Source organism: Eleutherodactylus coqui, chromosome 6, assembly GCF_035609145.1.
Source record: "Eleutherodactylus coqui strain aEleCoq1 chromosome 6, aEleCoq1.hap1, whole genome shotgun sequence".
NCBI classification, from domain to species: Eukaryota; Metazoa; Chordata; class Amphibia; order Anura; family Eleutherodactylidae; genus Eleutherodactylus; species Eleutherodactylus coqui.
Genome location: NC_089842.1, coordinates 190492610 through 190520570, shown reverse-complemented (window position 1 = coordinate 190520570; position 27961 = coordinate 190492610). Strand labels below are relative to the sequence as shown.

General features: G+C 43.8%; 1 protein-coding gene across 1 annotated transcript in view; it reads left to right on the top strand.

Moving 5' to 3' along the window:
• Nucleotides 1–27961, top strand: part of RYR3 (ryanodine receptor 3) — a 680585-nt gene that overhangs the window by 607574 nt on the left and 45050 nt on the right. The window contains exons 89-90 of the mRNA XM_066572425.1: nucleotides 5790–5848; nucleotides 20742–20913. Coding sequence (XP_066428522.1) covers nucleotides 5790–5848; nucleotides 20742–20913 — 231 coding nt within the window. The remainder of the gene's footprint in view (nucleotides 1–5789; nucleotides 5849–20741; nucleotides 20914–27961) is intronic.

Genomic DNA, 27961 nt, shown 5'->3' with positions numbered 1-27961 from the left:
TTCACAGCTGGTCTAGTGCTGAAGACTATATTGAATTATTTAGAAGCTCTGGTGCAGTAACTTGTGCCCTTCTGACAGGTGCTCTGATGACCATATAGGAAACATATAAAGTACCGTATATACCGGCGTATAAGGCGACGGGGCGTATAAGACGACCCCCCAACTGTCACCTTATACGCCGGTATACAGTGGAGAAAAAAAAATAAATTCATTACTCACCTCCCACGGCGTTCTGTCGCGCTCCGGCAGGATGTCGCTCGCTCCGGCAGGCTGTCGCTCGCTCCTCGTCCCCGGCGCAGCATAGCTTTCTGAATGCGGGGCTTGAAATCCCCGCTTCCAGAAAGCTAATACACACGCCGGCAGCCATGACATCATTGAATGGCTGTGATTGGCTAAAGCACACGTGGCTTCAGCCAATCACACTATTCAATGACATCATTGAATGGGTGTGATTGCTAACACGTGCGCCTTCAGCCAATCACAGCCATTCAATGATGTCATTGAATAGTGTGATTGGCTGAAGCCACGTGTGCTTTAGCCAATCACAGCCATTCAATGCTGTCATGGCTGCCGGCGTGTGTATTAGCTTTCTGGAAGCGGGGATTTCAAGCCCCGCATTCAGAAAGCTATGCTGCGCCGGGGACGAGGAGCGAGCGACAGCCTGCCGGAGCGAGCGACATCCTGCCGGAGCGCGACAGAACGCCGTGGGAGGTGAGTAATAAATTTTTTTTTTTACACTTTTTTTTTTGTATTACCGGCGCATAAGACGACCCCCGACTGCAGAGCAGATTTTTCGGGGTTCAAAAGTCGTCTTATACGCCGGTATATACGGTACTCACGACTTCGTCCGCATGGAATTTGTATTTTTTTTAGCTAATTTGTGTTTTACTGTATATTGAAAAGAATGTAACTGTAATATGCTAGGTCAGCACAGTTATTTATGTTTTTGGTCTTGTTATCTTTTGCTAGGATATAAAGGTTTTGTGGGCTATATACACATGAGCACGCCACATACAGTTGCTGAAGAGAAAAACATGTTTTCTCTAAATGTACACCTGCTACCTATAGTGCTTCGCCCTTCAGCCTTATTGATCCATCATCGCAAATGCTATTTTTAGAGGGATTTGGAGCCTTTTGAATTGAAAAGGCAAACAGTCGTTATTATCTGAATGCTGCACTGTGATTGGTTGCTAGAGCTCAGCTTTTCATTTCTTACACAGCTAAGGTAAAATAAAAGTTGCGCTGTGATTGGTTGCTATTTGTTATACTGCTGAGGTAAAATAAAAACTGTGCTGTGATTGGTTGCTAGGGGCAACAAAGATTTTCTTTAAAATCTCAATCCATGTTAATGTGTCTTTGGTTCAAGTTTTAATCTTGGGCAACGCAGGGTATCCCTACTAGCTTAATAATTGCAACGACGTCTGCTCCAACGTGTCTGCCTGTTTGGGGAGGCCTAGCTTATAATGTGCATCCCCTTCCTCTCCGCATGGCACCATGCCGGCGAGGAGCCGTGATGCGCCTGCATATCACCAAATAAATCTGTCTCGTCGTGCTCCCTAGAGACCTCTATCCATTTTCAGGATAAAACTTAGCCTATGTCCTACCTCCAGATGCAAGCTATCTCCCAGCCAAATTTCATCAAAATCGTTTCAGCGGTTTAGCCGTGAAAAGGTAACAAACACACAGACAGAGGTACAGTCGCATTTATAATATTAGCATTGATTCGCAACTCACATGACTTATAAACCTCATTACCACCCATTGTGCAATATTTCATATACAACTAGTGGTCTCAACAGACTGTGCGGATTATAAAGGTACCTTAACATGGGACAACTATCAGGCGCATAAGTGTCCAACAGATGTCCTACAAACTAAAGGCTGGTTTACACAGCCCGATGATCACTCACAGATCGCTTAAACGACAGTTTGAGTGACCGCTTTGAGCGATCATTTTGCCTAAACTATTAAGTAGCTACTCAGCTACTTAATAGCAAATAAGTGTGCAAATGAAGCCTTCACTGAATGCAGTTAATAGCTCAAGGGCGCTTATCTGCGCTCAGATCCTTTGTTCTCCGACGGGAAACAATGCTATCAGCACTACCCGTGGAGAACTGCTGATAAGGGTCAAGGACGATTTTTAGGTTGGACTGAATTTAACGATTAGCTTGCAGTGCCTAAAAAGTGTACGATGGGCGCGCATTTAGATGCAATGATTATCGCTAAAACGATTGCCTTTTAGTGATGATCGTTCCGTGTAAATGGGCCTCAACACTCTTCTGCTTTCAGATTGGAACAATAGTCATTCAGTAAATGGAGGCGGAACGCATCGGAGATCCCTTCTGGCCACCTACCTTTACTCACTGCAAACAGGCAATTGTTCAAAGATGAATGACTGCCTGTTTACAGGGACGAATAGTTTAGTTGTTAGAAGAGCTAAAAACCAAGTGACTGCGATAAGTCAGTGAATTGTCACTTAAGCTGCTTTTAGACATAATGATCATCGGTCAAAAAAATCATTCAACCGAGTGAACGTGAACAATAATGGTTCGGTCTAAAAGCAAGCCAATACCTGAATGACAAACAAGAATCGTTCACTTTTCTTCGTTGCTCTTTTGAGGCAGGCAAAAAAGCCTTTGTTGGCTCGTTTGCTTTTGGTTCAGTTTAAACAGTATTCATTCAGTCCTTTTATTCGCTTATACTGGGGCTGGACAATTCTCGTTTGAACGAGCCAATGATGCATTTGCCTATCTGAACAGGCTACACGAGTGTGATCGAGTTAGCAGTGACGTCATTCGCTCGTTCAAATGAGAATCGGTTCACCTAAAAGGAGCATTAGTTGCCTGTCAGTGGCCATGTGTACACGGGCTGATTATCACCAAAAATTGTCGTTTGCGTGATAATCGCCCCGTGTAAAGGTACCTTAAACCGATAATATTGTAAACTAAATGTGCATCTTGTAAGTAGTGTATGCATTACTGAAGATCTGAAGTCCCCAAACTATAGGAAACAATTGATTTCTCATTTGTTCGTGGCTCTGTTTTTGCAGTCAGATATTAGAGAAACCAATTTTGCATACAGCTCTAGTATTATATATTCTTTGATTGAATAACACATCCAACAAGGTAATTTCTCATGAGTAGTAATTACATGCATGGTCAGCCTGAAAAATAACATTCCTATTGCATGCAAGCAATGCAAAGATGAGTAACACAGGAAGACAGTATTAAGTGTGGATAGAGGATAACTTGCTATTGTGGTACGACCCCTTTAAGACAATACTGATTGGCTTATTTTGTATTATGTGTATGTATGGGAGGGATATGCACATGTCTCTCCATACAGGAAATAGGGAGGCAGTGGTTGGTAGGCAGGTGTGCTGCAAATTAGGAAAGCTTCTAAAAAGCAATCTGTTAATAGTTTTTTTTTTGTCAAATAACAAAATGCAAAGTCAAATCAATCTTTGGTATCACCACCCTTTGCTTCTTTCAGTTGTGCGATATCCATGCCAGTATCAGCCATCGTCTTCTTTGGCGGCCAGGTCGTCTTTTGCCACTGATCTGTCCAAGCATTATAGATTTTTCTAGTGACTCTGCTCTCATTACATGGCCAAAATCCTTGAGTCTGAGTCTGGTCATCTTACCCTCCAGTTATATATCGGATATATCTACTGATCTCAGTCTTTCCTGTATGATTTTGAGAGGGTTCCTGCTTGCATGCGGAATGAGGGCTATTGTTGGGTAGTTGGAGCAATTCTGAGAGTTGCCTTTCTTTGGTAGAGGAATGAAGACAGATCTTTTCCAGTCCTGTGGCCATTGTGTGGATGCCCATACTGCCTGGCACAGCGCTGTGATGGTTTTCACTAGTACTGGCAGCAATAGCTCTGCCGGTATGTTATCTATGCCTGATGCTTTATTTATGGTTAGTTGTTTCACTGTCCTCACCACTTCTGACTCCATAATTGACGCTAAAAGAATACAGGCTCCACCTCATGCAATGGTCCAGGTATGTGGTTGCAGGCATATACTGTAGTTCTTCTGTGCATTTCCTCCACCTATCCATGATACTCTGTTGGCCATTTAGTTCCTTCCTTTTTTTTGCCTTTGATTGTGCCGTTGCATGCAATGAAAGGTTTTTGGGCCATTTTGACCTATGAGAATAGGCTGCGCATATGGCCTTTCACAGCTTCTGTTTCGAGTTGTTTGCAACGCTCATTCCAGTCCATTTCCTTGCCGCTTGATGAAAATCGTAATTTAGTTGCCAAACTTCGTCTTTGTTGCCGGCCGCTTTTGCCGCTTTTCTTTTATCACCTATTCTGAGGCATTGCTCGGACAACCAACAGCATATTTTTACCTGCTTCTTATAGGCGAGATGCTTACTGACTGTTTCCATAACTGTGGACTGTATATTGTGCCATAGTTCCTCTGGATGCTTTTCTGATGTGTCCAGCAGTTTGAAACGTATTGCTACCTCAATAGTGTATGATTTTAGAGGTGTTGAATGTTTTCAGTGGAGCACCTTTGTTAATACTACAGAATTTAATCTTGATCTTAGCAGCAAGGAGCTCATCATCAGAGCCACGGTTTGCGCCAGGAAAGGTTTTTATTGCAATGAATGAAATTCGCCAATGATGATTATACAGGATGTAATTAAGCTGATTTTGATGGAGGCCGTTGGGAGCTGGGGAACTGGGAAGCCCATTAAAGCGATTGTTGGGAGTCCTAGGGGAGAGACTTTCATGATCTTCCAAGAAGTTATTAATGAATGTTCAGCTGAAAAACTTCTTATAGGTGATCGGCTAGCAGGTCGGCTATTACTGCAGTGTGGATTAAACAACTTCTGTCATAATGTTCTACTGGGTTCTCTATGGCCGTCAGCTGCTATCTCTGTATTGTTTGAATAACCCATGTCTCTGTATAGGCTGTATAAGGATTATACCAGTCTGAGAAGTAGCCAACAGCAGATCATAGGAGCTCATTATGTATGTCAGAACTGTTAGGGCTCATTCACACAGGCGTATTACATACATGTGTTCTACCCATGTAATATGCTATGCTGAATTCCCTTTGAGTTAAATTAAGGGAATTCAGATGAGTGTATTTTTCATTTACAATGTTTGGTCCCATGAAAAGCAAAATGCTGCATGTCCTATATTGGTGCGTATCACACAACAAAATAGGTCATTAAAACAATGGGACTGTAATAAATGCATAGTCAGTATGCGCAAAACCTGCACATTCACGCATGAAAAAAATCAGCTTTTGTGCGCACAAAATCACTCCATATTTACGCATGCAAAAACAGAACACAAAATGGCGGTAATACGCAGTTAATAGGTATTTTTTAGTCCGTGAAGACGCTGTGTGTTCACGGACCAAAAAGTGCTTAGGCCCATGTGAATGAGCCCTGACTATGGTGTAGAGCTGACCATATTAGCATTCAGCCACTGTATCTCACACGTGTCCAGTCTTCAAAGGTTGATCTGGCAGAACCGACCGCAGATCAACTTGCAAAGTAGCCAATCTTTAAACAGTTCTGAGAAAATTCCTTATCACTTAAGACGAAGCCTGAAAGGAATTACCAGAGGGAACAACTGCAGAAAAGGTTTCTGGTATCACTTGCAAAATCTTGTCTCGTTTAATTAGTTTAGCTGCAAAACTACTTTAGTCTGTTTGAGTAAAGCAAGCAAAGGATATCGAATATGCGCAGATAACCCCACTAATTGAATTCTTTTAATGCTAATAAAATAATGCAAATCACCCTACAATGAATGTCTTACCTTATTACAGGCAGCAGAAATTGCTAAAGAAAATGAGGACAACTCAAAAGCAGAATCAGAGAAGGCGGAGTAAGTTCCCTGAAATGTTCCCTACAGGATGTCAGGTTAACACAGTAATGCAAACCACACAAACAAGAACATTTTAATTGTGCAACCTCATTTCATTTTCTGTATTCCTGCTACTTTAATTAATCTGTTGTATCTATTTGTTCCATTTTCTGCATCCCTTTCATGAACAAGGGTGGTTTGGGCCTTCATGCCAGAGGAAATTTCTACCTTAACCCTTTCCAATCCACTGTCTGACATCTGAAGACATTCTGATTGAAGGCTGTACAGCTCAGATGTCAGAAGACGTCCGGCAGGGTATTCTTACTGTATATTACTGGCTGCTCTGTTGTTGGGACACTCTGCAGCATGTCCCATACCGCAGTACTGGCTCTAGCCAGCAGACGGCGCCATTGGATAAAAAGAGAAAGAGAAAGCCCCCTAGGAAACCTTGAATCCAAAATTGGATTGCAAAGGGTTAAAGAATTCTGCAATCTAAATGTGAAATTTGTGTGTCTCCTATTAGTATACACCAAAATATTTTGTTTCTCTTATGGGGACATATGTGGCTTTCTTATGATTTATCATTGAGGAAGATATACATTTTTTTTTGTTTTTTGTTTTTTTTCTGTAAAAATGGTCAGAAATAGGATAATAGTTTTTCCTCCTTTTCCTGTGCTGTCTTTTAAGGCCACAGGTTCAATATTTACCCCCAAAATTTTTCCTCTAATTCTCCCGTGCATAAAAATAACAAGTATTTGGATATTGTGTGATGTAAGATGTCATTATAGTGCAAAAGACAAAAACCCTATTTTGTCTTCAGATGTATCTCAGTCCCTTAGCTTTAGCCACACCCTCTGTATATGGATAATAATGACCCAAATACAGATTTTTTTTTTAGTAAAAGGCACAAAAGCAGTTGGGATCGGACTAGAAAAACAAGGAGAATAGTGCTGGGGGCAATTATTGTACATTTTGTGTAACATAAATATATTATATATTTTTTTTTATTATAGGGTAGCGGTTTGCAGGGAACACATTATTTGTGTTCTCTGCTGTCCCCACATACGGATCACTGATAAATAGTAATTTAATGGTAACAGCCCATTACATCACTGTTAGTTATGTCTTCTCTGCATCTGTGAAGAGAATGCCTGACATCATTAGTGATGTAATGGGACTCCCTAGCAACCACCCAAATACTGAAGCGGTGCTTCCATATTACGGAACACAGTGCTCAATAAGAGTGTTGTGTTTGAGTTCTGTGTGACAGGGAACTTAACATTTCAACTCCGTACCATAATATAAGATTGGACTGTCAGTGTGACAGCTCAATCCTGATGATGGCGTATAGCACCTTTAAACACAGCACAATTTATAATTTAACAGGCTGCAGCTACAAGGACCAACCTGCTTGCCCGTTAATTTATATGATGTGATTGTGAAGGGGGTTAATATTTAACATGTAACTTAATTAATGTCCACTGTGAAATTATAGATATTTATCCAACTAGAATAACTATAATAATATAATCATATATTGTAATCTAGGTCCTCGACATATTCTGAAAAGTAGCTGTAAAGGTGCAGCGTACCTGTAAAGCGTCCACCCATGAACACCATTTTGTTTCATGTTGTAGCTAAACCGGTCCAAAGTTTTGCGCTGATGTTATATATAATGTCTTTATAGTATTCGGAGATATTTTTTTCTGAATGTGGCCACTTAACATCCTAGGCTCTCACTAGTGGCGGCTACAGGCAGACAGGAGTTTATTATTTGCAGGTGATATGGAGTAATTAAAGGGGTTGTCCCGCGCCGAAACGGGTTTTTTTTTTTTTCAATAGCCCCCCCGTTCGGCGCGAGACAAACCCGATGCAGGGGTAAAAAAAAAAAAACAGATAGTACTTACCCGAATCCCCGCGCTGCGGCGACTTCTTACTTACCTTGCTAAGATGGCCGCCGGGATCTTCACCCATGGTGGACCGCAGGTCTTCTCCCATGGTGCACCGTGGGCTCTGTGCGTTCCATTGCCGATTCCAGCCTCCTGATTGGCTGGAATTGGCACACGTGACGGGGCGGAGCTACGAGGAGCAGCTCTCTGGCACGAGCGGCCCCATTCAGAAGGGAGAAGACCGGACTGCGCAAGCGCGTCTAATCAGGAGATTAGACGCTGAAATTAGACGGCTCCATGGAGACGTGGACGCTAGCAACGGAGCAGGTAAGTGAATAATTTCTGTTTGGCTCATATTTAATGCACGATGTATATTACAAAGTGCATTAATATGGCCATACAGAAGTGTATAACCCCACTTGCTTTCGCGGGACAACCCCTTTAATGAGTTCAAAATTTCTGACTAAGAACAACACGGTGTTAAAAGGTAGAAACTCACTTTTAGGCTGCTTTTAAATGAGCCAAAAGTGTTTCCCTGAAAATAAGATCCTGTCTTATATAAATTTTTTGCACCAAAAGAGGCACTAGGTCTTATTTTTTGGGTGGTCTGATTCTACTTACCTAGCAGACTCGGTCCACGTCTTTTCACTGATATGTTGAGATTTGACAAGCGTCCTGCAGTCCTCGTTTGCCCACAAAGCATCACTTCCTGGTTACAGGATTCATAAATCCCACCTCCAGGAAGCGATAACTCTAATTGATTCTCGAGTACTGCTCAGCCAATGAATGCAACGCTTGATGTACCAATGTGATGGCTGTGATTGGTTTATCCAGCTCACATTGTGGAGGCAGGATTTATGAATTGGCCAATCAATTTTCACAGCTCAGCCAATTCATAAATTCCACCTCCACAACACGACGGCTGTTTGTTCATCGAGTGCTGCGCAGCCAATTAATGCAACACTGGATGAACCGATCACAGCCATCTCATTGGTTCATCAAGCGCTGCAATGATTGGCTGTGCAGTGCTTGAGAACCAATTAGAGCCATTGCTTCCTGGAGGCGGGATTTATGAATCCTGTAACCAGGAACTGATCTTTTGTGGGTGAACGAGGACTGATGTACGTGCAGTGAAGCCCCCGAAAACAGCAGGAGGACACGGACCGAGTGTGCTAGATAATCCTTAATTCAATGTAATGCAGGCAGGGCTTATATTTCAAGCCTCCCCGAAAATCTCGAAACATTAGGGTAAGGTTTATTTTTGGGGAAACACTTTTTTTTAAAATCCGTATCTGGTCTGTGTTTTGCTGACAATAATCCAGAGCTAATGAAAATCTATGAATCCATTTACATGGCAGTGCTGTTCACAGTCGCGTTTTTAAACCACAGTGTGTACAACTTTTGTCCATTCTTTATAACAAAAATATGCCCATAGTCTATTGAAAGGAATGAAAATACGGATGCATCTTTATTACATCCGTATTTGATCCATATTTGCCTCCAGATTTCCTTTCACTGGTATTATTTTCTTTTGGGTAAAAACTGATCTTTTTTTGCCCAGTAGAAAGTAAAACCAATACAAGCAAATACAGAGACAGATATAGATAAATAAATACTAATGAAATCTGAATGCAATTTCATCTGTAACACCTCCATGTTAAGTATATGTTACAATACACTGTGTGAAACTGGCTTTAGTGAAATCAAAAATAGTCATGTAATGTGTATATATATATATATAAAGCTGAAAGCCCTCACTGACTCACTGACTGACTTGCCAAAAGTTCTCCAACTTCTCAATGTCGTAGAAACATGAAATTTGGCGCAGCAGAAATTATCTCCAAAATAGGAAAAGAAATTGGTTCCCAACTCGATTATTCAATTCTAGCGCAAAAGAATTGGCGTCGAAATTTAACGTACATAATCTAAATCACTCACTTCCCAATGTCATAGAAACGGGAAATTTGGCACGAGCATTGATTATGTCATAAATAGCAAAAGTTAATGGGTCCCAACTCGATTGTTCAATTCTATGCGCAAAAGAATTAGCGTCCAAATTTTACGAGCGGAATGTAATTTTCTCACTTTCCGGTGTCATAGAAACGGGAAATTTGACACGAGCATTGATTATGTCATAAATAGGAAAAGCGAATGGGTCCCAACTCGATTATTCAATTTGAGCGCAAAAGAATTGGCGTCGAAATTTTACGTGCGGAATGTAATTTTTTCACTTTCCGGTGTCATAGAAACAGGAAATTTGGCACGAGCATTGATTATGTCATAAATAGGAAAAGCTAATGGGTCCCAACTCCATTATTCAATTCTATGCGCAAAAGAATTAGCGTCCAAATTTTACGTACGGAATGTAATTTCTTCCCTTTCCGCTGTCATAGAAACAGGAAATTTGGCACGAGCATTGATTATGTCATAAACAGGAAAAGATAATGGGTCCCAACTCCATTATTTAATTCTATGCGCAAAAGAATTAGCGTCCAAATTTTACGTGCAGAAGGTAATTTTTTCACTTTCCGGTGTCATAGAAACAGGAAATTTTGCACGAGCATTGATTATGTCATAAATAGGAAAAGCTAATGGGTCCCAACTCCATTATTCAATTTTATGGGCAAAAGAATTAGCGTCCAAATTTTACGTGCGGAATGTAATTTTTTCACTTTCCGGTGTCATAGAAACGTGAAATTTGGCACGAGCATTGATTATGTCATAAATAGGAAAAGTTCATAGGTCCCAACTCGATTATTCAATTCTAGCGCAAAAGAATTGGCGTCGAAATTTTACGTACGGAATGTAATTTTTTCACTTTCCGGTGTCATAGAAACGGGAAATTTGGCACGAGCATTGATTATGTCATAAATAGGAAAAGCTAATGGGTCCCAACTCGATTATTCAATTCTATGTGCAAAAGAATTAGCGTCCAAATTTTACGTGCGGAATGTAATTTTCTAACTTTCCGGTGTCATAGAAACGTGAAATTTGGCACGAGCATTGATTATGTCATAAATAGGAAAAGCGAATGGGTCCCAACTCCATTATTCAATTCTATGCGCAAAAGAATTAGCGTCCAAATTTTACGTGCAGAAGGTAATTTTTTCACTTTCTGGTGTCATAGAAACGGGAAATTTGGCACGAGCATTGATTATGTCATAAATAGGAAAAGCTAATGGGTTCCAACTCGATTATTCAATTCTAGCGCAAAAGAATTGGCGTCGAAATTTTACGTGCGGAAGGTAATTTTTTCACTTTCCGGTGTCATAGAAACGGGAAATTTGGCACGAGCATTGATTATGTCATAAATAGGAAAAGCTAATGGGTCCCAACTCCATTATTCAATTTTATGCGCAAAAGAATTAGCGTCCAAATTTTACGTGCGGAAGGTAATTTTTTCACTTTCCGGTGTCATAGAAACGGGAAATTTGGCACGAGCATTGATTATGTCATACATAGGAAAAGCTAATGGGTCCCAACTCGATTATTAAATTCTAGCGCAAAAGAATTGGCGTCGAAATTTTACGTGCGGAATGTAATTTTTTCACTTTCCGGTGTCATAGAAACGGGAAATTTGGCACGAGCATTGATTATGTCATAAATAGGAAAAGCTAATGGGTCCCAACTCCATTATTCAATTCTATGCGCAAAAGAATTAGCGTCAAAAGTTTACGTGCGGAATGTAATTTTCTCACTTTCCGGTGTCATAGAAACGTGGAATTTGGCACGAGCATTGATTATGTAATAAATAGGAAAAGCGAATGGGTCCCAACTCGATTATTCAATTCGAGCGCAAAAGAATTGGCGTCGAAATTTTACGTGCGGAATGTAATTGTTTCACTTTCCGGTGTCATAGAAACAGGAAATTTGGCACGAGCATTGATTATGTCATAAATAGGAAAAGCTAATGGGTCCCAACTCCATTATTCAATTCTATGCGCAAAAGAATTAGCGTCCAAATTTTACGTACGGAATGTAATTTCTTCCCTTTCCGCTGTCATAGAAACAGGAAATTTGGCACGAGCATTGATTATGTCATAAACAGGAAAAGATAATGGGTCCCAACTCCATTATTTAATTCTATGCGCAAAAGAATTAGCGTCCAAATTTTACGTGCAGAAGGTAATTTTTTCACTTTCCGGTGTCATAGAAACAGGAAATTTTGCACGAGCATTGATTATGTCATAAATAGGAAAAGCTAATGGGTCCCAACTCCATTATTCAATTTTATGGGCAAAAGAATTAGCGTCCAAATTTTACGTGCGGAATGTAATTTTTTCACTTTCCGGTGTCATAGAAACGTGAAATTTGGCACGAGCATTGATTATGTCATAAATAGGAAAAGTTCATAGGTCCCAACTCGATTATTCAATTCTAGCGCAAAAGAATTGGCGTCGAAATTTTACGTACGGAATGTAATTTTTTCACTTTCCGGTGTCATAGAAACGGGAAATTTGGCACGAGCATTGATTATGTCATAAATAGGAAAAGCTAATGGGTCCCAACTCGATTATTCAATTCTATGCGCAAAAGAATTAGCGTCCAAATTTTACGTGCGGAATGTAATTTTCTAACTTTCCGGTGTCATAGAAACGTGAAATTTGGCACGAGCATTGATTATGTCATAAATAGGAAAAGCGAATGGGTCCCAACTCCATTATTCAATTCTATGCGCAAAAGAATTAGCGTCCAAATTTTACGTGCAGAAGGTAATTTTTTCACTTTCTGGTGTCATAGAAACGGGAAATTTGGCACGAGCATTGATTATGTCATAAATAGGAAAAGCTAATGGGTTCCAACTCGATTATTCAATTCTAGCGCAAAAGAATTGGCGTCGAAATTTTACGTGCGGAAGGTAATTTTTTCACTTTCCGGTGTCATAGAAACGGGAAATTTGGCACGAGCATTGATTATGTCATAAATAGGAAAAGCTAATGGGTCCCAACTCCATTATTCAATTTTATGCGCAAAAGAATTAGCGTCCAAATTTTACGTGCGGAATGTAATTTTTTCACTTTCCGGTGTCATAGAAACGGGAAATTTGGCACGAGCATTGATTATGTCATACATAGGAAAAGCTAATGGGTCCCAACTCGATTATTAAATTCTAGCGCAAAAGAATTGGCGTCGAAATTTTACGTGCGGAATGTAATTTTTTCACTTTCCGGTGTCATAGAAACGTGAAATTTGGCACGAGCATTGATTATGTCATAAATAGGAAAAGCTAATGGGTCCCAACTCGATTATTCAATTCTATGCGCAAAAGAATTAGCGTCCAAATTTTACGTGCGGAATGTAATTTTCTCACTTTCCGGTGTCATAGAAACGTGGAATTTGGCACGAGCATTGATTATGTAATAAATAGGAAAAGCGAATGGGTCCCAACTCGATTATTCAATTCGAGCGCAAAAGAATTGGCGTCGAAATTTTACGTGCGGAATGTAATTGTTTCACTTTCCGGTGTCATAGAAACAGGAAATTTGGCACGAGCATTGATTATGTCATAAATAGGAAAAGCTAATGGGTCCCAACTCCATTATTCAATTCTATGCGCAAAAGAATTAGCGTCCAAATTTTACGTGCGGAATGTAATTTCTTCCCTTTCCGGTGTCATAGAAACAGGAAATTTGGCACGAGCATTGATTATGTCATAAACAGGAAAAGCTAATGGGTCCCAACTCCATTATTTAATTCTATGCGCTAAAGAATTAGCGTCCAAATTTTACGTGCAGAAGGTAATTTTTTCACTTTCTGGTGTCATAGAAACGGGAAATTTGGCACGAGCATTGATTATGTCATAAATAGGAAAAGCTAATGGGTTCCAACTCGATTATTCAATTCTAGCGCAAAAGAATTGGCGTCGAAATTTTACGTGCGTAAGGTAGTTTTTTCACTTTCCGGTGTCATAGAAACGGGAAATTTGGCACGAGCATTGATTATGTCATAAATAGGAAAAGCTAATGGGTCCCAACTCCATTATTCAATTTTATGCGCAAAAGAATTAGCGTCCAAATTTTACGTGCGGAATGTAATTTTTTCACTTTCCGGTGTCATAGAAACGGGAAATTTGGCACGAGCATTGATTATGTAATAAATAGGAAAAGCGAATGGGTCCCAACTCGATTATTCAATTCGAGCGCAAAAGAATTGGCGTCGAAATTTTACGTGCGGAATGTAATTGTTTCACTTTCCGGTGTCATAGAAACAGGAAATTTGGCACGAGCATTGATTATGTCATAAATAGGAAAAGCTAATGGGTCCCAACTCCATTATTCAATTCTATGCGCAAAAGAATTAGCGTCCAAATTTTACGTGCGGAATGTAATTTCTTCCCTTTCCGGTGTCATAGAAACAGGAAATTTGGCACGAGCATTGATTATGTCATAAACAGGAAAAGCTAATGGGTCCCAACTCCATTATTTAATTCTATGCGCAAAAGAATTAGCGTCCAAATTTTACGTGCAGAAGGTAATTTTTTCACTTTCTGGTGTCATAGAAACGGGAAATTTGGCACGAGCATTGATTATGCCATAAATAGGAAAAGCTAATGGGTTCCAACTCGATTATTCAATTCTAGCGCAAAAGAATTGGCGTCGAAATTTTACGTGAGGAAGGTAATTTTTTCACTTTCCGGTGTCATAGAAACGGGAAATTTGGCACGAGCATTGATTATGTCATAAATAGGAAAAGCTAATGGGTCCCAACTCCATTATTCAATTTTATGCGCAAAAGAATTAGCGTCCAAATTTTACGTGCGGAATGTAATTTTTTCACTTTCCGGTGTCATAGAAACGGGAAATTTGGCACGAGCATTGATTATGTCATACATAGGAAAAGCTAATGGGTCCCAACTAGAGATGAGCGAACACCAAAATGTTCGGGTGTTCGTTATTCGGAACGAACTTCCCGCGATGCTCGAGGGTTCGTTTCGAACAACGAACCCCATTGAAGTCAATGGGCGACCAGAGCATTTTTGTATTTCGCCGATGCTCGCTAAGGTTTTCATGTGTGAAAATCTGGGCAATTCAAGAAAGTGATGGGAATGACACAGTGACGGATAGGGCAGGCGAGGGGCTACATGGTGGGCTGCATCTCAAGTTCACAGGTCCCACTATTAAGCCACAATAGCGGCAAGAGTGCCCCCCCCCCCCACTGTCAGCATAAAGATCGTCCTCCTCTGGCACAGCTGTAACAGCTGTAGCAGAGAAGAACGATGTTTGCCCATTGAATTCAATGGAGCGGCAATACAGCATGTTCCACTGAATGCAATGGGCTGCCCGCGATCGCAGGATGAATGGTCGGAATGGGGTTAAATATATAACCCCTTTCCTGCAATTCATCCAGAAATGTGTTACACTAAAAATATATACCGGCGTATAAGGCGACGGGGCGTATAAGACGACCCCCCAACTGTCACCTTATACGCCGGCAATACAGTGGAGCAAAGAATAAAAAGCATTACTTACGTTTTTAGATGATCTGCGGCGCTCCTGCAGGCTGTCACTCCCTCCTAATCCACGGCAGACAAGCTTTCTCTATGAAAGGCTTTAAATCCCTGCCTCCAGAAAGACACGTGCCTTCAGCCAATCACAGCCAATGACCATGATGTCATTGAATGGCTGTGATTGGCTGTGTTTCTGGAGGCGGGGATTTCAAGCCTTGAAATCCCCGCCTCCAGAAACACAGCCAATCACAGCCATTCAATGACATCATTGTCATTGGCTGTGATTGGCTGAAGGCACGTGTGCTTCTGGAGGCAGGGATTTAAAGTCTTTCGTGGAGAAAGCAATACTCTGCCGTGGACCAGGAAGGAGTGACAGCCTGCAGGAGCGCCGCAGATCATCTAAAAACGTAAGTAATGATTTTTATTCTTTGCTCCACTGTATTACCGGCGTATAAGGTGACAGTTGGGGGGTCGTCTTATACGCCCCGTCGCCTTATACGCCGGTATATATTTTTAGTGTAACACATTTCTGGATGAATTGCAGGAAAGGGGTTATATATTTAACCCCTTTCCGACCATTCATCCTGCGATCGCCGGCAGCCCATTGCATTCAGTGGAACATGCTGTATTGCCGCTCCATTGAATTCAATGGGCAAACATCGTTCTTCTCTGCTACAGCTGTTACAGCTGTGCCAGAGAAGAAGGATTTGTCTTCTATATGTTCTCAATGGGGTCAGCGCTGCTGCCGCTGGCCCCATTGAGCGCATATAGAATGCATCCAGAGCGAACCGCGGGAGGGGCAGACTTTCATATCAGGCGGACACCTTATCTCCCCAGCCACTCACAGCAGGGGGGTGGTATAGGGCTTAAACGTTGCAGGGGGAAGTTGTAATGCCTTCCCTGTCTTTATATTGGCCAAAAAAAAGCGCTAACGTCTCAGGGAAGAAAGTTTAAGTAACCCGGACACCGCATGGTGTTCGTTACGGATAACGAACATACCGAACACCCTAATATTCGCACGAATATCAAGCTCGGAAGAACACGTTCGCTCATCTCTAGTCCCAACTCGATTATTAAATTCTAGCGCAAAAGAATTGGCGTCGAAATTTTACGTGCGGAATGTAATTTTTTCACTTTCCGGTGTCATAGAAACGGGAAATTTGGCACGAGCATTGATTATGTCATAAATTGGAAAAGCTAATGGGTCCCAACTCCATTATTCAATTCTATGCGCAAAAGAATTAGCGTCGAAATTTTACGTGCGGAATGTAATTTTTTCACTTTCCGGTGTCATAGAAACGGGAAATTTGGCACGAGCATTGATTATGTCATTAATAGGAAAAGCTAATGGGTCCCAACTCCATTATTCAATTCTATGCGCAAAAGAATTAGCGTCCAAATTTTACGTACGGAATGTAATTTTTTCACTTTCCGTTGTCATAGAAACGGGAAATTTGGCACGAGCATTGATTATGTCATAAATAGGAAAAGCTAATGGGTCCCAACTCGATTATTCAATTCTAGCGCAAAAGAATTGGTGTCAAAATTTTACGTGCGGAATGTACTTTTTTCACTTTCCGGTGTCATAGAAACGGGAAATTTGGCACGAGCATTGATTATGTCATAAATAGGAAAAGCTAATGGGTCCCAACTCGATTATTCAATTCTAGCGCAAAAGAATTGGCGTCAAAATTTTACGTGCGGAATGTACTTTTTTCACTTTCCGGTGTCATAGAAACGGGAAATTTGGCACGAGCATTGATTATGTCATAAATAGGAAAAGCTAATGGGTCCCAACTCGATTATTCAATTCTAGCGCAAAAGAATTGGCGTCAAAATTTTACGTATGGAATGTAATTTCTTCCCTTTCCGGTGTCATAGAAGCAGGAAATTTGGCACGAGCATTGATTATGTCATACATAGGAAAAGCTAATGGGTCCCAACTCCATTATTCAATTCTATGCGCAAAAGAATTAGCGTCCAAATTTTACGTGCGGAATCTAATTTTCTCACTTTCCGGTGTCATAGAAACGGGAAATTTGGCACGAGCATTGATTATGTCATAAATAGGAAAAGTTCATAGGTCCCAACTCGATTATTCAATTCTATGCGCAAAAGAATTGGCGTCGAAATTTTACGTGCGGAATGTAATTTTTTCACTTTCCGGTGTCATAGAAACGGGAAATTTGGCACGAGCATTGATTATGTCATTAATAGGAAAAGCTAATGGGTCCCAACTCCATTATTCAATTCTATGCGCAAAAGAATTAGCGTTCAAATTTTACGTGCGGAATGTAATTTTCTCACTTTTCGGTGTCATAGAAATGGGAAATTTGGCATGAGCATTGATTATGTCATAAATAGGAAAAGCTAATGGGTCCCAACTCGATTATTCAATTCTAGCGCAAAAGAATTGGTGTTGAAATTTTACGTGCGGAATGTAATTTTTTTCACTTTCCGGTGTCATAGAAACAGGAAATTAGGCACGAGCATTGATTATGTCATTAATAAGAAAAGCTAATGGGTCCCAACTCCATTATTCAATTCTATGCGCAAAAGAATTAGCGTTCAAATTTTACGTGCGGAATGTAATTTTCTCACTTTTCGGTGTCATAGAAACGGGAAATTCGGCACGAGCATTGATTATGTCATAAATAGGAAAAGCTAATGGGTCCCAACTTGATTATTCAATTTTATGCGCAAAAGAATTAGCGTCCAAATTTTACGTGCGGATTGTAATCTTTTCACTTTCTGGTGTCATAGAAACGGGCAATTTTGCACGAGCATTGATTATGTCATACATAGGAAAAGCTAATGGGTCCCAACTCGATTATTCAATTCTAGCGCAAAAGAATTGGCGTCAAAATTTTACGTACGGAATGTAATTTCTTCCCTTTCCGGTGTCATAGAAACAGGAAATTTGGCACGAGCATTGATTATGTCATAAATAGGAAAAGCTAATGGGTCCCAACTCCATTATTCAATTCTATGCGCAAAAGAATTAGCGTCCAAATTTTACGTGCGCAATCTAATTTTCTCACTTTCCGGTGTCATAGAAATGGGAAATTTGGCACGAGCATTGATTATGTCATAAATAGGAAAAGTTCATAGGTCCCAACTCGATTATTCAATTCTATGCGCAAAAGAATTGGCGTCGAAATTTTACGTGCGGAATGTAATTTTTTCACTTTCCGGTGTCATAGAAACGGGAAATTTGGCACGAGCATTGATTATGTCATAAATAGGAAAAGCTAATGGGTCCCAACTCCATTATTCAATTCTATGCGCAAAAGAATTAGTGTCCAAATTTTACGTGCGGAATGTAATTTCTTCACTTTCCGGTGTCATAGAAACGGGAAATTTGCCACGAGCATTGATTATGTCATAAATAGGAAACGCTAATGGGTCCCAACTCGATTATTCAATTCTAGCGCAAAAGAATTAGCGTCAAAATTTTACGTGCGGAATGTAATTTTTTCACTTTCCGGTGTCATAGAAACGGGAAATTTGGCACGAGCATTGATTATGTCATAAATAGGAAAAGCTAATGGGTCCCAACTCGATTATTCAATTCTAAGCGCAAAAGAATTAGTTTCCAAATTTTACGTATGTAATCTAATTCTCTCACTTCCTGATGTCATTTTTTATAAAGGAAACGTCGCATGGTTGCCCCCCCGTGGTATTTCCTGGGTAACGCAGAGAACTATGCAAAATGGTGAACATATTTTTTTTCCTCAGTATCTCTAAAGTAACCACGACTTCATAAGCTTTTCCGTGTGAACACCAGATAAACACCAGTACCAAATTAACTCGGGCAAAGCCGGGTATATCAGCTAGTCTAAATATAAAACTTCATCCAACTAAATTGTTTGTACAGCACTGTTGTTCATCACGCATTCCTCTAGAACATTGTTGCCTATTAATTTGTCTTCTGGTGGTTAAATTTAATTTTGCCTCACAAGGCGCAGCTATTCTAGCATATTTAGAAAACATATTAATTTCCACCTTTAATGAACATTGGCTTTGCAGTCCATTGATTTTGATGGATGGTATGTTTTATTATTACATATGTTTGCTTAGTTCTATGAGTGCATTATGGTGCCCCGTTGTGCGAGTTGACTGTTTATTCAATGTATTAGCCCATAATAGGATTATTCTCCCTAACAATATGCAGGAACTCATAATAAAAAAAAAAAGATGGGCACCAGGAGAGGGGTGATGATCAGGAATAGAGAACAGATGTATGGTGCTTCGGGGTTGAAGATGTGGAGATAGGTGCTGTTGGCTCAGTAATGCTGGTCGACCAATGGTTGGGTAGCATCACCGTGCATAGATAGGTATGGTAAAAGAAGCTAGAGCTCCAGTGCAATCTATACTTGGGGAGGTACTGAGAGAGCCAAGGATGCCAGTGACGTAATTTAAGAATTACACTATTTTGGAAACCAGCAGGTAATGTTTCGAGTTGGGACACCTCTTCATCAGACAGATGGACACAGTATCTGAATGTTGTGAATGTTGCTTAGTTCATTACAATCCAATGTACCACGTAAATGACAACTATTGATGGCCAGTAGGGAGGGTATATGGCTATATATTGGAAAGAACAGCCGCATACTCTGGACATGGCCCACCAATGGTTATTATCACCTTGTGCATCGGATTGTGATGAATTGAGCAACATTCAGATACTCTATTCATTGTCTGATAAGGAGATATCACACGTTGAAATGCATTGCCTTCTGGTTTTCAATATAGCTTCATTCCTTATTTGCATCACTGACATCCTCAACTCTTAGTACCTCACCAACTATAGGGTGCACTAGAGCTTTAGCTTTTTTCACTGTATCTTCCTAATATTTATTACCTTTCCACAGGATGTTAGATCTTCATCTAGGTTGAGGCATTAGGACTGCTGTAATGCATGTTGGCTACCACCTAATACAATTCTATGGGAGATACGAAAACAAGGGTGTCCCCCAATAAGCATAAAATTGGACACAAAAGTTCATATGAACACTCCTTGCCAACTGACAGCCCATGTAATGCTGTATCTGATCAGGCGACAAACAAGCAAACCTTTGTTCTGCGTCTGATCGCATCTTTTGTGCACAGGGGGTGTGCTGCCATCAGCAATGATTATCTATATGGGATGAACCATTATTAGAACAAACATTTGTCCCTCATAGAGGCTGAATCAGCCTGTGTAAGGCCAAGTAGACTCAAACAGATCTCCTTGATTGGTGCTCATCTTCCAGAGGAAGTTGGTCCTTGTAAAAGGGCCTCTAGTGGCTCACACGTATACACGTTTGAAAAAAAAACACTCAATGGTTCCCACCATGATCAAATAATATGATGTCAACATCAGCTTGCTGATGGTTTCCCAGTAAAACTTTGGTCTACTCTGCACTAAGTCACAATGACCTAAAAAAATAATTGAAAACTGCAATGAAATGATATGTGACAGATCCTAATCCTTACACATGAATAGTGCCCACACGTGGATAATGAGGTAATGATCGACTTTATGACCAAGAAAGTTGTCGGCCATTTACTAAAGGCAGTCATTGATCATTTTTAGCATGGAAGATGGCGAGAAAAAGGACAAAGCTAAAGCAGAGGAGCAGTCTGAATTCTTGGAAAGTAAAGAGGGGCTAAGGAGGAAGAAGAGACGAGGCCAGAAAAAAGAGGAGCCTGAAGCATTTATGGCAAATTTCCTGGCAGGACTAGAGATTTATCAGACCAAAATGCTGGTAAGAGATGAGCTTGCTTTTAATGATAGATATAGAGATTTGTGCAAAGTAAAAAAAAAACAAAAAAAACTTTCTGCCAGTCAGATTGCTTTTTTCAATGGATCTTTTAAAAGACGAGGGCTGGAATCTGATTGGCTCCAAGAGGTAACTACTCTCCTTTTCTGTTGCAATAGTATTGATAAAACTCCAATACTGTTCATCTAATAATCAGTCAGCTGACACTTGAGTAATGACATATATGAGTTATGAGGAATAAAGCTCAAAGCTGTTCATTGATAGTACACTTTCTTTTCCTTTCTTTGGACACATTTCTACTAATGGACAGAAGAACCCAAACTAGAGATGAGCGAGCACCAAAATGCTCGGGTGCTCGTTACTCGAGACGAACTTTTCGCGATGCTCGAGGGTTCGTTTCGAGTAACGAACCCCATTGATGTCAATGGGTGACCCGAGCATTTTTGTATTTCGCCGATGCTCGCTAAGGTTTTCATGTGTGAAAATCTGGGCAATTCAAGAAAGTGATGGGAACGACACAGCAACGGATAGGGCAGGCGAGGGGCTACATGTTGGGCTGCATCTCAAGTTCACAGGTCCCACTATTAAGCCACAATAGCGGCAAGAGTGGGTGCCCCCCCCCTCCCAACAACTTTTACTTCTGAAAAGCCCTCATTAGCATGGCATACCTTAGCTAAGCACCACACTACCTCCAACAAAGCACAATCACTGCCTGCATGACACTCCGCTGCCACTTCTCCTGTGTTACATGCTGCCCAAACCCCCCCCCCCACGACCCAGTGTCCACAGCGCACACCAAACTGTCCCTGCCCAGCCTTCAGCTGCCCTCATGCCACGCCACCCTCATGTCTATTTATAAGTGCGTCTGCCACAGGCCACAGGAAAAGCAGGCACACACTGCAGAGGGTTGGCATGGCTAGGCAGCGACCCCCCCATAAAAGGGGCGGGCTGATAGTCCACAATGCTGTACAGAAGCAATCAGAAATCCAATCCTGTGCCACCTCCATCTGGAGCTGCACACGTGGGCATAGCAATGGGGAACCTATGTGCCACACACTATTCATTCTGTCAAGGTGTCTGCACGCCCCAGTCAGACCGCGGTTTTTTATAAATAGTCACAGGCAGGTACAACTCCGCAATGGGAATTCCGTGTGCACCCACAGCATGGGTGGCTCCCTGGAACCCACCCGCTGTACATAAATGTATCCCATTGCATTGCCCATCACAGCTGAGGTAATGTCGTGGTTAATGCAGGTGGGCTTCGGCCCACACTGCATGCCCCAGTCTGACTGGGGTTCTTTAGAAGTGGACACATGCATTTACAACTCCCTGTGGACCCACAGCATGGGTGGGTGCCAGGAAGCCACCGGCGGTACATTAATATATCCCATTGCATTGCCCAGCACAGCTGAGGTAGTAATGTTGTGCTTAATGCAGGTGGGCTTCGGCCCACACTGCATGCCCCAGTCAGACTGGGGTTCTTTACAAGTGGACAGATGTAGGTTAAACTCCGTGTGCACCTACAGCATGGGTGGCTCCCTGGAACCCACCGGCGGTACATAAAAATATCCCATTGCATTGCCCAACACAGCTGAGGTAGTAATGTCGTGCTTAATGCAGGTGGGCTTCGGCCCACACTGCATGCCCCAGTCAGACTGGGGTTCTTTACAAGTGGACACATGTAGTTACAACTCCCTGTGGACCCACAGCATGGGTGGGTGCCAGGAAGCCACCGGCGGTACATTAATATATCCCATTGCATTGCCCAACACAGCTGAGGTAGTAATGTTGTGCTTAATGCAGGTGGGCTTCGGCCCACACTGCATGCCCCAGTCAGACTGGGGTTCTTTAGAAGTGGACACATGTAGTTACAACTCCCTGTGGACCCACAGCATGGGTGGGTGCCAGGAAGCCACCGGCGGTACATTAATATATCCCATTGCATTGCCCAACACAGCTGAGGTAGTAATGTCGTGCTTAATGCAGGTGGGCTTCGGCCCACACTGCATGCCCCAGTCAGACTGGGGTTCTTTAGAAGTGGACACATGTAGTTACAACTCCCTGTGGACCCACAGCATGGGTGGGTGCCAGGAAGCCACCAGCGGTACATTAATATATCCCATTGCATTGCCCAACACAGCTGAGGTAGTAATGTCGTGCTTAATGCAGGTGGGCTTCGGCCCACACTGCATGCCCCAGTCAGACTGGGGTTCTTTACAAGTGGACAGATGTAGGTTAAACTCCGTGTGCACCTACAGCATGGGTGGCTCCCTGGAACCCATCGGCGGTACATAAAAATATCCCATTGCAGTGCCCTACTCAGCAGAGCTAACGTCAGATACAATACAGGTGGGCTTCAGCCCACAGTGCATGCCCCAGTCAGACTGGTAATATGTACCTTAACAGTAACCTCGTTGGTGGTAATGTGGTGGTGACTGCGGACCTAGTAGCGCGGTTTTATGTAGTTGGTTTTCGGAATGTGGCCATGATTAAGTGGGCCGTGGCGGGGGGATGGTGGCGGTGCTCTCTTGTAGTGTCGTTAAAGGTGAAATTCTTGGACTGCCACCAGACGGACCAATGCAAAGGTATTTGCCAAGAATGTTTTCATTGTTGGAGGAGGAGGGGGATGTTTTGGAGGCACTATGTGTCCTCTCCACGTGTCCGTGGTTATATGCACCTTAACAGTAACAACGTTGGTGGGAAATGGCCTCGCCGCCATCATGTCTTTGTGAAGCCTCTGTTTCCACACCCCAGTGACATACCATTAGCTGCGGTATAGGCACAGCCCAGAATTATTCACATTTCAGCGGTAGTATTAGGGACAGGCCCCACTAACATATCACTAGCAGCAGTATAGGGGGAGCGCAGTCTTAGTTCCATTTCAGTAATAGTAGCACTCAAGACAGGCCCCAGTAACAATTCCGAAGCAGCAGTATAGGAGGAGCGCAGTCTTAGTTCCATTTCAGTAATAGTAGCACTCAAGACAAGCCCCAGTAACAATTCCCATTGCAGCAGTTTAGGGAGATAACAGTCTCTTTCACATTTCAGTAGCTGCAGTATAGACAAGGCCCCAGTTACATTTATGTAGCAAAAGTGTAGGCCACACACACCTTTCTGTACCATGAGTGCAGGCGAAGAACATAGAAATTACAATGATTACACTGTAGGTGAGGGGGGCCCAAAAAAATTGGTGTAGCAACAGTACTAATGTACCTCAGAAAAAATTGGCCATGCCCAAGATGGCAGGTGAAACCCATTAATCGCTTTGGTTAATGTGGCTTAAGTGGTAACTAGGCCTGGAGGCAGCCCAGTTTAACGAAAAATTGGTTCAAGTTAAAGTTTCATCGCTTGTAAGAGCATTGAAACGTATAAAAATTGTTTGGAAAAATTATATGAGTGAGCCTTGTGGCCCAAAGAAAAATTGCCTGTTCGGCGTGATTACGTGAGGTTTCAGGAGGAGGAGGAATATTATACACAGATTGATGAAGCAGAAATGTCACCGTTTTGGATGGTGAAACAGAACGATGCTTCCATCCGCGGGTGCAGCCTACGTATTGCTTAGGTATCGCTGCTGTCCGCTGGTGGAGAAGAGAAGTCTGGGGAAATCCAGGCTTTGTTCATCTTGATGAGTGTAAGCCTGTCGGCACTGTCGGTTGACAGGCGTGTACGCTTATCTGTGATGATTCCCCCAGCCGCACTAAACACCCTCTCTGACAAGACGCTAGCCGCAGGACAAGCAAGCACCTTCAGGGCATACAGCGCGAGTTCAGGCCACGTGTCCAGCTTCGACACCCAGTAGTTGTAGGTGGCAGAGGCGTCACGGAGGACGGTCGTGCGTTCGGCTATGTACTCCCTCACCATCCTTTTACAGTGCTCCCGCCGACTCAGCCTTGACTGGGGAGCGGTGACACAGTCTTGGTGGGGAGCCATAAAGCTGTCAAGGGCCTTAAAGAGTGTTGCACTGCCTGTGCTGAACATGCTGCTCGATCTCCGCACCTCCCCTGCTACCTGGCCCTCGGAACTGCGCCTTCTGCCACTAGCGCTGTCGGATGGGAATTTTACCATCAGCTTGTCCGCCAGGGTCCTGTGGTAAAGCAACACTCTCGAACCCCTTTCCTCTTCGGGAATGAGAGTGGAAAGGTTCTCCTTATACCGTGGGTCGAGCAGTGTGTACACCCAGTAATCCGTAGTGGCCAGAATGCGTGCAACACGAGGGTCACGAGAAAGGCATCCTAACATGAAGTCAGCCATGTGTGCCAGGGTACCTGTACACAACACATGGCTGTCTTCACTAGGAAGATCACTTTCAGGATCCTCCTCCTCCTCCGCCTCCTCCTCCTCAGGCCATACACGCTGAAACGATGACAGGCAAGCAGCATGGGTACCGTCAGCAGTGGGCCAAGCTGTCTCTTCCCCCTCCTCCTCATCCTCCTCATGCTCCTCCTCCTCAACGCGCTGAGATATAGACAGGAGGGTGCTCTGACTATCCAGCGACATACTGTCTTCCCCCGCCTCCGTTTCCGAGCGCAAAGCATTTGCCTTTATGCTTTGCAGGGAACTTCTCAAGAGGCATAGCAGAGGAATGGTGACGCTAATGATTGCAGCATCGCCGCTCACCACCTGGGTAGACTCCTCAAACTTTCCAAGGACCTGGCAGATGTCTGCCAACCAGGCCCACTCTTCTGAAAATAATTGAGGAGGCTGACTCCCACTGCGTCGCCCATGTTGGAGTTGGTATTCCACTATAGCTCTACGCTGCTCATAGAGCCTGGCCAACATGTGGAGCGTAGAGTTCCACCGTGTGGGCACGTCGCACAGCAGTTGGTGCACTGGCAGATTAAACCGATGTTGCAGGGTGCGCAGGGTGGCAGCGTCCGTGTGGGACTTGCGGAAATGTGCGCAGAGCCGGCGCACCTTTACGAGCAGGTCTGACAAGCGTGGGTAGCTTTTCAGAAAGCGCTGAACCACCAAATTAAAGACGTGGGCCAGGCATGGCACGTGCGTGAGGCTGCCGAGCTGCAGAGCCGCCACCAGGTTACGGCCGTTGTCACACACGACCATGCCCGGTTGGAGGCTCAGCGGCGCAAGCCAACGGTCGGTCTGCTCTGTTAGACCCCGCAGCAGTTCGTGGGCCGTGTGCCTCTTATCTCCTAAGCTGAGTAGTTTCAGCACGGCCTGCTGACGCTTGCCCACCGCTGTGCTGCCACGCCGCGCGACACCGACTGCTGGCGACGTCCTGCTGCTGCTGACACATCTAGATTGCGAGACAGAGGTTGAGGAGGAGGAGGAGGGTGCTTTAGTGGAGGAAGCATACACCGCCGAACATACCACCACCGAGCTGGGGCCCGCAATTCTGGGGGTGGGTAGGACGTGAGCGGTCCCAGGCTCTGACTCTGTCCCAGCCTCCACTAAATTCACCCAATGTGCCGTCAGGGAGATGTAGTGGCCCCGCCCGCCTGTGCTTGTCCACGTGTCCGTTGTTAAGTAGACCTTGCCACTAACCGCATTGGTGAGGGCGCGTACAATGTTGCGGGAGACGTGGTCGTGCAGGGCTGGGATGGCACATGGGGAAAAGTAGTGGCGACTGGGAACTGAGTAGCGCGGGGCCGCCGCCGCCATCATACTTTTGAAGGACTCCGTTTCCACAACCCTATATGGCAGCATCTCCAGGCTGATAAATTTCGCTATGTGGACGGTTAACGCTTGAGCGTGCGGGTGCGTGGCGGCGTACTTGCGCTTTCGCTCAAAGACTTGCGCTAGCGACGGTGGTGCGGTGCGAGACATTGCTGGATGGGGCCGAGGACACCGGAGGTGAGGGTGTGGGTGCAGGCCAGGAGACGGTAGTGCCTGTGTCCTCAGAGGGGGGTTGGATCTCAGTGGCAGGTTGGGGCACAGGGGGAGAGGCAGCGGTGCAAACCGGAGGCGGTGAACGGCCTTCGTCCCACCTTGTGGGGTGCTTGGCCATCATATGTCTGCGCATGCTGGTGGTGGTGAGGCTGTTGGTGGTGGCTCCCCGGCTGATCTTGGCGCGACAAAGGTTGCACACCAGTGTTCGTCGGTCGTCAGGCGTCTCTGTGAAAAACTGCCAGACCTTAGAGCACCTCGGCCTCTGCAGGGTGGCATGGCGCGAGGGTGCGCTTTGGGAAACACTTGGTGGATTATTCGGTCTGGCCCTGCCTCTACCCCTGGCCACCGCACTGCCTCTTGCAACCTGCCCTGCTGCTGCCCTTGCCTCCCCCTCTGAAGACCTGTCCTGAGTAGGCGTTGCACACCAGGTGGGGTCAGTCACCTCATCGTCCTGCTGCTCTTCCTCCGAATCCTCTGTGCGCTCCTCCATCGCACTTACTGCCCTTACTACTACCTCACTGCAAGACAACTGTGTCTCATCGTCATCGTCCTCCTCACCCACTGAAAGGTCTTGAGACAGTTGCCGGAAGTCCCCAGCCTCATCCCCCGGACCCCGGGAACTTTCCAATGGTTGGGCATCAGTGACGATAAACTCCTCTGGTGGGAGAGGAACCACTGCTGCCCAATCTGAGCAGGGGCCCGAGAACAGTTCCTGGGAGTCTTCCCGCTCCTGAGCATGTGTCATTGTAGTGGAGTGAGGAGGCTGGGAGGAAGGAGGAGCAGCAGCCAGAGGATTCGGATTTGCAGCACTGGACGGCGCAGAACTGTGGGTGGATGATAGCTTGCTCGAAGCACTTTCTGCCATCCACGACAGGACCTGCTCACACTGCTCATTTTCTAATAAAGGTCTCCCGCGTGGACCCATTAATTGGACGATGAATGTGGGGACGCCAGAAACGTGCCTCTCTCCTAATCGCGCAGCAGTCGGCTGCGATACACCTGGATCAGGAGCTCGGCCTGTGCCCACACCCTCACTTGGGCCTAGGCGTCCTCGGCCGCGTCCACGTCCTCTAGGCCTACCCCTACCCCTCAGCATGCTGTATTACCAGTGATTTCCCAGGCAGGAAATAAATTGGCGCAAGCCTGGAGGACAAATAGAATTTTTCCCTTTTTTTTTTAAAGGGAA